Here is a 13,109-nt window from a genome sequence, read left to right as displayed (position 1 = left end):
TATTTTTTTTAAATAGTATAAATAACTTCACATCTTAATAAGACTGATAATTCTATTTACTTTATTATAATCCTTTGTAATTAGCATAGTAGCTTATAAATTATATAAATTTTTAAAAAATATTCTCAAACCCAATTGCTTACTTAAAAATTAAAAAAAAAATATATTTGAATTTAAATTTAAAATTCTAAACATAATACTTTAATTAAAAATTATAATTAGATTTTTTTTAAATAAGTACACATTAAAAATTAATAACTAACTTAATTATATCAACAATAATTCAAAGAAGAAATTTATAACTTTATGACATTAAATATTAAATTAAAAATTATCATAATATCAACGGTGAGAATCAAATTAAAAATAAAATCACAAGTAATAACCAAATAACTTCAATTTATATTTAAAAAAATTCTAAATTCCAAACATAAAAATCGAAAAGAACAAAAAGAAAAATAACTCAAGAAAAGACAATGTTTTCACCAAAACAAACATATGCTTGGCATTATTCTATTAGATAGACTCTAAAAGGGATTCCAAAACATGTGCATCCAAATTCTCAAGTTTCTTTCTCAATCTTGATCTTCTTGCAAGTTGAGGTATTTCCTTCCACCTTCGAATCTTCCGACTCCGAGGATAGTCGCTTAGTTGGTATAATAGCATTTTCCAACAATTCGGATTCATCATTGGCCGCAACTTCGTTGGAATTCAAGCAACAAATTCTGTACAAAAAACAACATTATCAGTCATCTTCTTAACTTTATAAGAAGGTGAAAAATGTGGATTATCATATATGTGAACTTCAACGATGAAGAGAAAGATCTTATCAATTAGGTTGAGCAAAAGTGTAGGTGTATCCAATAGATTTCCTTTCTTTAGGGTATTACATAATATATTAATAATAAATAATATAAAAAGTACCAATAAAAATATCTTCACTAATGTTTTTAGAAATAAATATTGGTTAGATCTTACCAATAGGAGTGAATCAAGTATCTCTACACAACTCTTTCCCAAAACTTGTTTTGCCTCCTTGTCAAAGACTACATTACATGCACAGTCAGAATCATCAATGACACCAAACTTTATTCGATACCTGCTTAAAAAAGAAAATAACATAAAAAAAAAGTTAAATATAGACTTATTCAATATCTAATCCAATATACATAGACTTTAATTTAAAAAAATAAATAAATAACCTTGGAGTCATGGATAAAAGGATATTAGTAGAAAACTCGTGTCTTCATGTCAAACAATCTCAATTGAGTATGGCAATGGAGAATTTTTGTAACTTGATAGTGTTCATAACCGTATCACTCGTATATGTACACACAAATTGTCGATGGTAGGATTGATGTCAGCAATTTTGTGAATACCAGCCATTGGAATAAGTAGGGAGATTTTGGATATATGTAAAGAAAGGGATTGATGTACTTTAAATTGTGGTGCTTTACATCTCTCATAACTTATCCTTTTATAGTTGCATCATAACTAAAATTTTTTAAATTTGGTTGACTTTAATTTAAAATTTAAAAAATAACAAACTAAGTAAAACAACCCAAACTTAAAATTTGAAAATAACAACCTAAACAAATAATAATTTAAAAATTCTAAACTAACGTAAATCTTTATTTATAGTAATATTAGTATGTAACAACCGAAGAATAATTAACGTAATTTTTTTTAAAACTCTAAATTTCTTTAAAAGAATTTATGTAGCTGCAATTTAAAAAAAAATCAATAAAATTTTTAAAAATAATGCTAAAAAGAATTAACAGATTTTTAAAAAATAGTGTTAAAATATAAAAAAGAACAATCTAAGTAAAATCTAAATAAAATTTAAAAAATAACAACTTAAATAAAATAATTTGAAATCTAAAAAATAACAACTTAAGTAAAACAACCCAAACAAATAAAATAATTTAAAATTTAAAAAATAACAACCTAAGTAAAACAACCCAAACTTAAAATTTGAAAATAACAACCTAAGTAAATAATAATTTATAATTTATAAATATAAATCTAAAAGTTTCTAGTGACGACACGTAAGCAAATAAACTCCCAGACTCAACGTATGAGCGCCACGTCAGCAAATGAGCTTCCCATTTGTATACTATAAAGATTTCATCATAAATAGTATTAACTTTATTATACTTTTTCTAAAATTTAAACAGTATTATATTTTTTTTAAATAGTATAAATAACTTCACATCTTAATAAGACTGATAATTCTATTTACTTTATTATAATCCTTTGTAATTAGCATAGTAGCTTATAAATTATATAAATTTTTAAAAAATATTCTCAAACCCAATTGCTTACTTAAAAATTAAAAAAAAAATATATTTGAATTTAAATTTAAAATTCTAAACATAATACTTTAATTAAAAATTATAATTAGATTTTTTTTAAATAAGTACACATTAAAAATTAATAACTAACTTAATTATATCAACAATAATTCAAAGAAGAAATTTATAACTTTATGACATTAAATATTAAATTAAAAATTATCATAATATCAACGGTGAGAATCAAATTAAAAATAAAATCACAAGTAATAACCAAATAACTTCAATTTATATTTAAAAAAATTCTAAATTCCAAACATAAAAATCGAAAAGAACAAAAAGAAAAATAACTCAAGAAAAGACAATGTTTTCACCAAAACAAACATATGCTTGGCATTATTCTATTAGATAGACTCTAAAAGGGATTCCAAAACATGTGCATCCAAATTCTCAAGTTTCTTTCTCAATCTTGATCTTCTTGCAAGTTGAGGTATTTCCTTCCACCTTCGAATCTTCCGACTCCGAGGATAGTCGCTTAGTTGGTATAATAGCATTTTCCAACAATTCGGATTCATCATTGGCCGCAACTTCGTTGGAATTCAAGCAACAAATTCTGTACAAAAAACAACATTATCAGTCATCTTCTTAACTTTATAAGAAGGTGAAAAATGTGGATTATCATATATGTGAACTTCAACGATGAAGAGAAAGATCTTATCAATTAGGTTGAGCAAAAGTGTAGGTGTATCCAATAGATTTCCTTTCTTTAGGGTATTACATAATATATTAATAATAAATAATATAAAAAGTACCAATAAAAATATCTTCACTAATGTTTTTAGAAATAAATATTGGTTAGATCTTACCAATAGGAGTGAATCAAGTATCTCTACACAACTCTTTCCCAAAACTTGTTTTGCCTCCTTGTCAAAGACTACATTACATGCACAGTCAGAATCATCAATGACACCAAACTTTATTCGATACCTGCTTAAAAAAGAAAATAACATAAAAAAAAAGTTAAATATAGACTTATTCAATATCTAATCCAATATACATAGACTTTAATTTAAAAAAATAAATAAATAACCTTGGAGTCATGGATAAAAGGATATTAGTAGAAAACTCGTGTCTTCATGTCAAACAATCTCAATTGAGTATGGCAATGGAGAATTTTTGTAACTTGATAGTGTTCATAACCGTATCACTCGTATATGTACACACAAATTGTCGATGGTAGGATTGATGTCAGCAATTTTGTGAATACCAGCCATTGGAATAAGTAGGGAGATTTTGGATATATGTAAAGAAAGGGATTGATGTACTTTAAATTGTGGTGCTTTACATCTCTCATAACTTATCCTTTTATAGTTGCATCATAACTAAAATTTTTTAAATTTGGTTGACTTTAATTTAAAATTTAAAAAATAACAAACTAAGTAAAACAACCCAAACTTAAAATTTGAAAATAACAACCTAAACAAATAATAATTTAAAAATTCTAAACTAACGTAAATCTTTATTTATAGTAATATTAGTATGTAACAACCGAAGAATAATTAACGTAATTTTTTTTAAAACTCTAAATTTCTTTAAAAGAATTTATGTAGCTGCAATTTAAAAAAAAATCAATAAAATTTTTAAAAATAATGCTAAAAAGAATTAACAGATTTTTAAAAAATAGTGTTAAAATATAAAAAAGAACAATCTAAGTAAAATCTAAATAAAATTTAAAAAATAACAACTTAAATAAAATAATTTGAAATCTAAAAAATAACAACTTAAGTAAAACAACCCAAACAAATAAAATAATTTAAAATTTAAAAAATAACAACCTAAGTAAAACAACCCAAACTTAAAATTTGAAAATAACAACCTAAGTAAATAATAATTTATAATTTATAAATATAAATCTAAAAGTTTCTAGTGACGACACGTAAGCAAATAAACTCCCAGACTCAACGTATGAGCGCCACGTCAGCAAATGAGCTTCCCATTTGTATACTATAAAGATTTCATCATAAATAGTATTAACTTTATTATACTTTTTCTAAAATTTAAACAGTATTATATTTTTTTTAAATAGTATAAATAACTTCACATCTTAATAAGACTGATAATTCTATTTACTTTATTATAATCCTTTGTAATTAGCATAGTAGCTTATAAATTATATAAATTTTTAAAAAATATTCTCAAACCCAATTGCTTACTTAAAAATTAAAAAAAAAATATATTTGAATTTAAATTTAAAATTCTAAACATAATACTTTAATTAAAAATTATAATTAGATTTTTTTTAAATAAGTACACATTAAAAATTAATAACTAACTTAATTATATCAACAATAATTCAAAGAAGAAATTTATAACTTTATGACATTAAATATTAAATTAAAAATTATCATAATATCAACGGTGAGAATCAAATTAAAAATAAAATCACAAGTAATAACCAAATAACTTCAATTTATATTTAAAAAAATTCTAAATTCCAAACATAAAAATCGAAAAGAACAAAAAGAAAAATAACTCAAGAAAAGACAATGTTTTCACCAAAACAAACATATGCTTGGCATTATTCTATTAGATAGACTCTAAAAGGGATTCCAAAACATGTGCATCCAAATTCTCAAGTTTCTTTCTCAATCTTGATCTTCTTGCAAGTTGAGGTATTTCCTTCCACCTTCGAATCTTCCGACTCCGAGGATAGTCGCTTAGTTGGTATAATAGCATTTTCCAACAATTCGGATTCATCATTGGCCGCAACTTCGTTGGAATTCAAGCAACAAATTCTGTACAAAAAACAACATTATCAGTCATCTTCTTAACTTTATAAGAAGGTGAAAAATGTGGATTATCATATATGTGAACTTCAACGATGAAGAGAAAGATCTTATCAATTAGGTTGAGCAAAAGTGTAGGTGTATCCAATAGATTTCCTTTCTTTAGGGTATTACATAATATATTAATAATAAATAATATAAAAAGTACCAATAAAAATATCTTCACTAATGTTTTTAGAAATAAATATTGGTTAGATCTTACCAATAGGAGTGAATCAAGTATCTCTACACAACTCTTTCCCAAAACTTGTTTTGCCTCCTTGTCAAAGACTACATTACATGCACAGTCAGAATCATCAATGACACCAAACTTTATTCGATACCTGCTTAAAAAAGAAAATAACATAAAAAAAAAGTTAAATATAGACTTATTCAATATCTAATCCAATATACATAGACTTTAATTTAAAAAAATAAATAAATAACCTTGGAGTCATGGATAAAAGGATATTAGTAGAAAACTCGTGTCTTCATGTCAAACAATCTCAATTGAGTATGGCAATGGAGAATTTTTGTAACTTGATAGTGTTCATAACCGTATCACTCGTATATGTACACACAAATTGTCGATGGTAGGATTGATGTCAGCAATTTTGTGAATACCAGCCATTGGAATAAGTAGGGAGATTTTGGATATATGTAAAGAAAGGGATTGATGTACTTTAAATTGTGGTGCTTTACATCTCTCATAACTTATCCTTTTATAGTTGCATCATAACTAAAATTTTTTAAATTTGGTTGACTTTAATTTAAAATTTAAAAAATAACAAACTAAGTAAAACAACCCAAACTTAAAATTTGAAAATAACAACCTAAACAAATAATAATTTAAAAATTCTAAACTAACGTAAATCTTTATTTATAGTAATATTAGTATGTAACAACCGAAGAATAATTAACGTAATTTTTTTTAAAACTCTAAATTTCTTTAAAAGAATTTATGTAGCTGCAATTTAAAAAAAAATCAATAAAATTTTTAAAAATAATGCTAAAAAGAATTAACAGATTTTTAAAAAATAGTGTTAAAATATAAAAAAGAACAATCTAAGTAAAATCTAAATAAAATTTAAAAAATAACAACTTAAATAAAATAATTTGAAATCTAAAAAATAACAACTTAAGTAAAACAACCCAAACAAATAAAATAATTTAAAATTTAAAAAATAACAACCTAAGTAAAACAACCCAAACTTAAAATTTGAAAATAACAACCTAAGTAAATAATAATTTATAATTTATAAATATAAATCTAAAAGTTTCTAGTGACGACACGTAAGCAAATAAACTCCCAGACTCAACGTATGAGCGCCACGTCAGCAAATGAGCTTCCCATTTGTATACTATAAAGATTTGGTAAACTAAAAAAATTGTTTGTTTGAGTTGTTAGTTTAACTCGTTTGCTTAAATAAATATCGCAAATTCGAAGATTTCCTTTGTGAGCGGCATCCCTTCTCCCGAAGTTACGAAGCTATTTTGCCGAGTTTCTTAGAGAGAATTGTCTCGCGCCCTTAGGTATTTTCTACCTATCCACCGGTGTCGATTTCGGATACAGGTACCCTTTTGTTGAAGGTCGTTCGACCGGTTTGAACAGGAGAGGTACGCCATGCTAACGTGCCTTGGATGATATACATCTCAGGGTCAGGCACCGATGAGCATATTGAACTATCCATGTGGTTGAGAGCCCTCACAATCCAGGCACAACGACGCAAGGGAATGTTCCCTTTTTTCAATTTTAGGGTACTCCGGAAAACAGATCCAGTGGAGACGGGATGAGGCCTGTAGCTCAGAGGATTAGAGCACGTGGTTACGAACCACGGTGTCGGCCCTCCTCGCCCACAACTGGCCTTAATCTCATCATATATATACTGTAACTCATTAATTAGTTCAAAATTCTTGAGTGTAGTTTAAATTTGCCATGTCGTGATTATTGTTTCTCATTGGAGACAAAATAAACAGGAATTTGTTTTTATGCTCCTCTTGTTGCAAGTAAACATCACTTGTTTGAAGATAAAAGTACATTTAATAGGTTATATACTATACATAACACAGATGTAAGGGACTAATTCGTCGCAAATCGAAGTTTTATTTAAGAGTTTATCGTTAGTCAATAGGTTATTGTATATGTAAGGCAGAATTTGAATCTCCAATATTTACTTAAACTAACTAATAAGCTAACAACTACATCAACCTAACTTGAGTTTTTTAGGTGTTATTATGTTAAGTTTAACAAACTTCATAACCAATATGTTGGAACAAATGAGACAAATCCTAAATCACTCACTTTTTTAAATTTTCTTTGTATTTGAGTAAATCCAAGTTGTTGCTTGCATTGCACTCACTCACATCATGGTCCACTAGGTAACACCCTCTTGTTTCCAAGCAATGTAACTGTCCCTTCCATTTTCGATTTCTACATCACCAACAAGGAATCTTCATTCAAGTGGACCATCATCATTCCAAATCTAGTATCTGACATATGAAAGTTAGTTAATTATTAAGGGACTACCGTGTATATATGTAGATTTTGTGGCTAAAAAGAATTATTGTTTTCTTTATTAATTGGAAAAATAATGTGATTTAATCAAGGTTAAATCTTTGATCAACTTAATTAACTCGTCATTTACTCTTAAATATGAATGTGAGGTGAATGTTACGATTTAGCAAACATTTGCAGGTATCAAAGTCTTTGTTAGTCACTTATTCAGCTTAAAATTCTACCAAGACTCTTAAGAAAAGAAAAAATATTGTACAAGAGAAACATAAATACGAAGAGATAATTTTATTGTATAGTTATTCAATGAAACTCAAATTAGTTAAGGCTTCTAATTATTCAGGCAAATACAACCATAAAAATATGAAAAAATATAGGAATAAAATTAAAATCAAATAAGATAAGTTAACTAATTTTGGCAATGCTCTCATCGCTCACATAGTCACATAGCCACAAGCCCACAACCTCTCCATGGACCCAAAAATATAAATAAAGGAAATTCTTAATAACACAAACAAATAGGATTACCCAATTGATTATTATGAGTAGGGGTGAGCATGAATCGGTTTGGTTTGATTTGGGTTTGTGTTTTTTTGTATATGTATTCGAACCAAACCAAACCGGTTAAGAACGGATTGGTTCGGTTCGGATAATGGAGTACTCGATAACTTTGAAATTTATAAAAAAAAACTAATTTTTTATCTAAAAAATTCAACAAGTACAACAAATATGTAAAATCAATAGAAATAATCCAAATATGTTAACAACCAAATACATTAAAAACTAAACTCATTAAAATCTAAACATATTAATAGTGAATAATCGTTGTCTAATGAAAAAGTCATATATATATATTTTATTTTTTTATTTAATTAATACATGATCGGATTTGCGGGTTGGTTCGGATTCCACACCCCTAAAATTGATATCCGAACCAATTACTAATAAAGGTTATCGGTTTGGTTCGGATTGGACCCAATTACCGTTGGTTCCAGAACCAATTTAATTGGTTCGATTTGGATTCGAACGAATAATCGCGTACCCACTACTCATGTTCACCCCTAATTATGAGTTTCAAAGGACTAATACCTAAAAAAAGGTTTTATGTTGAAAAATCAACACTCAAAAAATAGTTTTATAAAATCTTAAATTCTCCCATGTCCCATCATCATAGTTAATTTTTGTAGTAATATTTTTCTCAAAATTTTGTTCCCTTGGTACTTAAACAACTTATAGAAGATTCTTATTAGTAAAATATACGATAAAGTGTCATCCAATAAAATATTACAACTTACAACCGTGTTCTGAATTGAAATTTGATAATAACAAAAGTTTTATAGTAATACATTTTTTTTTATTTTTAATATCCTTGTATGTTGTGTCTTAAATTTGAAATGACTAGGAAAAATAAAAAATCGATTTATCCACAATTTAGTTTTTTTAATTTTTAATTTTTCAAAAACAAGCCACAACCTTTAACCTAATAAGACAAGTTGTAATTCGCCGCAGCTATTAGAAATTAGAATTTAGAACTGCGAATTTCTCTCCAAAAATATTGTGATTCGTGAAATCCAATTCCAATTCCAATTCGATGGTATCCAAAAACCCGAACCCGCCGGAGGGCTTCTATTTGGACCCTACCGGTGCCGCTCTTCCCGGCCTCGCCCCCTTCGCCTCCGTCACTGCCGCCGCCACCGCCACCGCTGTATCCGCCCCTAACTCCGCGGAGGACGCCGCAAAGAAAATCCGAAAGCCATACACTATCACTAAGTCCAGGGAGAATTGGACTGAACCCGAACACGACAAGTTCCTCGAAGCTCTTCAACTGTAAGTAAAGTTTCCTTTTTTTTTCCCCTTTGTTTTTTGTTGCTATTTTTAGCTTTATTTTGTTCTCTTGATTTTGATTCTGAAAAAATGTAATCGATGAATTTGACTGTTTTTAGGTGAGAGTATGAGACATTGGTTAGTTCTAGTGTGGTGTGTAAAATTCATGTGAATATTTTGTTTGCTAAGGTGTAGACTTTAGGGTTTTTAGGTTGGGGGAAATTTTAGGGTTGGTTTGATTAGTGGGTGAACTGAAAATGTTGGAAAATGAACAAATGGAGTAGGGTGAAGTTTGATTTTTGAGCTGAGTTAGGATATTGGGTTCATCAAATTTGTGCCTCTGTTCTTTTGAGCTGTGCTTAAGCTTTTCCACTAGCTACACTTAAGCATTTTGGGTTGTTGACTTGGTTACTTCTTTTTGGTGTTCAATTCTTTGATGCCTTTCATTTTACGTGGTTGTATTAACTGTTTTGAAGTGTAAGAAAAAAATTACTAGGAGTAGGATAAGAATTTCCCGTTAAGAAAAGAGACGGGAAACAAAGGAATGAGTATACCAAGTTACAAAGTTGCCAAAAAATTGCTAAGCAGATGCATAGTCACTTTGCATAGCAGTTATTGGACTTTCGTAGAAACATCTATTAGCAAGTAAAGAGAACGAAGTAGCTAATTCTTTCCAGTGGCAAGTTTAGTGACACCACATAACCTTAAAAATATGGACATTCTTCTCCAATTATTATATCTTTTGATATTTGAAATTTTATATTGCTTGCAATGTATTGGTAGAAGTAGAAAGCTTCATTAATTGCTTGCCTTACATGAAAAATATTGTGTTTCAAGTTAAATCATAGTGAGTTTCTTCGTTTGCTTTCTCAAGCTTGGTGTCATTGTCTTGCAGTGTCCTGATATTTTGATCTTTTCTTTCTGCATCCAGGTTTGATCGTGACTGGAAAAAGATTGGAGCATTTGTTGGATCAAAGACAGTTATACAGGTTATTCCAAACTAAAGGAAAACAAAAAACTTGTCTTCTTCAGAAATGTTTGTCTTAAATATTTCATGTTTCTGAGTCTAGGTTTTGCATTCAAATGAGTAACTTGTTAACATGAAAAATGTATATTGGAAGAAGCTTCTCATAATATCTTGGAATGTGGTTAGTTGGTTACAGAAACATCAATACATTGGCGGAAGAAAACTTTTTTTTATGTAACTTAGAAGAAACATCTTTTCTGGGGAAATATATTTGATCGTATTTCATGCCGTTTGCTGGTTGAGTGTCAACAGCTTAACCAGTGGGAAACATTTGTATGCATGTACTGTAGATGTTTATGAGTTGTTGAGGCTTGTTCATTGTTATATGGATAATTTAATTCAAAACGTAATGTCTGTTGACTTTGTAGATTCGTAGTCATGCACAGAAATACTTCATAAAAGTTCAGAAGAGTGGGACAAGTGAGCATCTTCCTCCACCCAGGCCGAAAAGAAAAGCTGCGCATCCTTATCCTCAAAAGGCTTCCAAAAATGGTCATCATCATTCACTATATGTTTGTTTGTGTGTATGCTGTGTTTGTGCCGTAAACTCATAATTTAATGCTATATTATATTTAATAATCTGTAATTGTTTAATGCAGCTCCTTTACTCTCACAGCTATCAGAATCTTTTCAATCTTCATCTGCTTTACTTGAGTCCGGATATGTCCTGAAACATGACCCCTCCACAATGCTTAAAACTCCTATTATGAACACTGTGGTGCCTTCATGGTCAAACTCCACCTTGCAAACCACTAATTTACTGCATGGTATTAAATACTACAGTTTTTTGTATATAAATTTTTGTTTATATATTCTTTGACAAAATTTTCTGAAAATTTTGTTTATAAACCATGATACTCATTATCAGGGGGAAAAAACAGAGAGACAGTAACAATATTTTGTTTTCCCCTATCAAACTTGTTTTGCAGTACCAAAAGTGAACGACCCTTCTGGTAGCAGTGAGAGTACCCCCAGAGTGCAGCCAGGTGATGAATCCAATGGACAGGGGAATAGTAGCTTTCCACTAAGAGGTAATGTTTTTTGGTTTTAGTTTACAATTATCAAGGCTTTAAAAATATAGTTTGTATTGATGGAGGCAGATAATGTTATGTTTAAGCGTATATGTAAGTTCCACTTTGCTCAACATGCAAGATCCTATTTGAAAATTTATGTGCTCTTGTTCCATGATTAACTCTCTCTCTCTCTCTCTCTCTCTCTCTCTCTCTCATCCAAGTTTGTCTTTTGTTGTACGGTTACTCTTTTATTTTATGCTGTCTACATTCTATATAGATTAACTGCCATTATAATGAATTTCCGCACTCTTCTAATGCAGTGCTTCCCGATTTCACTCAAGTATACAGCTTCATTGGCAGTGTATTTGATCCAAATACAACTGATCATTTGCACAAACTGAAAAACATGGACCGTATAGATGTTGAGACGGTATGTTTATGTTCTCTACTTCTCTCAGTCTAGTCTATCCTATTCTGCTCGGCAACTGTATAAATGAATTTATGATTTAACAGTTCTGACAAATCTATTCTTTCTATGACCTTGGCTCTATTTAGGTCCTGTTGTTGATGAGAAATCTCTCTGTCAATTTAACTAGCCCAGATTTTGAGGACCATGTAAGTATTCATGCTACTGAATCTCTGGCTTGCCATATCTTTGAAAAATAAAATGATTACATGTCTTTACTGGACCTGTAATAAGGATATATGTCATCAAATGAAACAAGAGATATAGTTGGAGAAAAGAAAAGTCTAGATGAAATTAGTTGAATTGAGAAATAGTTATTAATAATTGAAAATAGTTTAACATGTTTGTTGGTCAGCTTCCTTACAACTGCGCATGTTGTTGTAATTCATGCAGAGGAAGGTTCTTTCAACATACGAGGTTGAACTTGATACAGATGACTACATCAATGCAGATATACTTCAGGATGATCAGTTGAAGAGTGCTGCTACCTAGATTGGTGTTGGAAAGGGAAAACACCTCATCGGAGGTTCACAATTTTGCATGATTATGCAAGATTCCTTGGAAAGGAAACAAGCTGAAAGGCACAAGTCACAGCCTAGTATAATGTCCTACTGTGATTTGTAATTGCTATCTGCACAGCATCTTGGCTAAGCAAAGCCTTAGTTTCCTTCATTCATTGTGGTGTTCTTTGTATATATCAATTACCATTACAATGTTGTAAAAGGGAAATAATAATGAGTGTATAGTTTTCCTAGTTTTGTGTAGGGTCTGTACACTTGTACAGTACTTAAGATGTATGTATGTATTATATTATGATTAACCAAACATCAAATATCTACTTGCAAGGTTTAATTTGATGTATTTTGTTTCCTCGATTACTTTCTTTATCTATTTGATTGTCATCACTAAAATGTAGAACCACATAAGTGATATGTTTGCAGTTTGCACACCATAAGACCCTTTGAATCTCAAAAGGGTTTCATCCTACTGAACCATTTTTGTCAGTCTCGCGCCATATCTACCGACGAATCACTTCTTCCTCTTATTTATAATACTTGTATTTAGTTAAAGAGTGTTCTAATAATTTACTATGTATTTTCTACAAATTTTTTAATATAATATCATTAACTAGTATTTTTAAAACATTT

The 13,109-nt window shown here is 29.0% G+C and overlaps 1 protein-coding gene across 1 annotated transcript; it reads left to right on the top strand.

Moving 5' to 3' along the window:
- The first annotated feature begins 9,002 nt into the window (after positions 1-9,002).
- Positions 9,003-12,819, top strand: LOC107644885 (protein REVEILLE 6). Its single transcript, XM_016348836.3, has 8 exons — positions 9,003-9,458; positions 10,387-10,444; positions 10,851-10,974; positions 11,082-11,249; positions 11,412-11,513; positions 11,816-11,925; positions 12,051-12,110; positions 12,355-12,819. The coding sequence occupies exons 1-8, from the start codon at positions 9,223-9,225 to the stop codon at positions 12,451-12,453; spliced, it is 957 nt and encodes a 318-aa protein (XP_016204322.1). The 5' UTR covers positions 9,003-9,222; the 3' UTR covers positions 12,454-12,819.
- The last annotated feature ends 290 nt before the right edge of the window (positions 12,820-13,109 follow it).

This window comes from Arachis ipaensis, chromosome B5 (genome assembly GCF_059453495.1).
Source record: "Arachis ipaensis isolate K30076 ecotype BB chromosome B5, ASM5945349v1, whole genome shotgun sequence".
Classification (NCBI taxonomy): domain Eukaryota; kingdom Viridiplantae; phylum Streptophyta; class Magnoliopsida; order Fabales; family Fabaceae; genus Arachis; species Arachis ipaensis.
The sequence above is the reverse complement of the archived record's forward strand: the minus strand, read 5'-3'. Positions and strand labels throughout refer to the sequence as shown.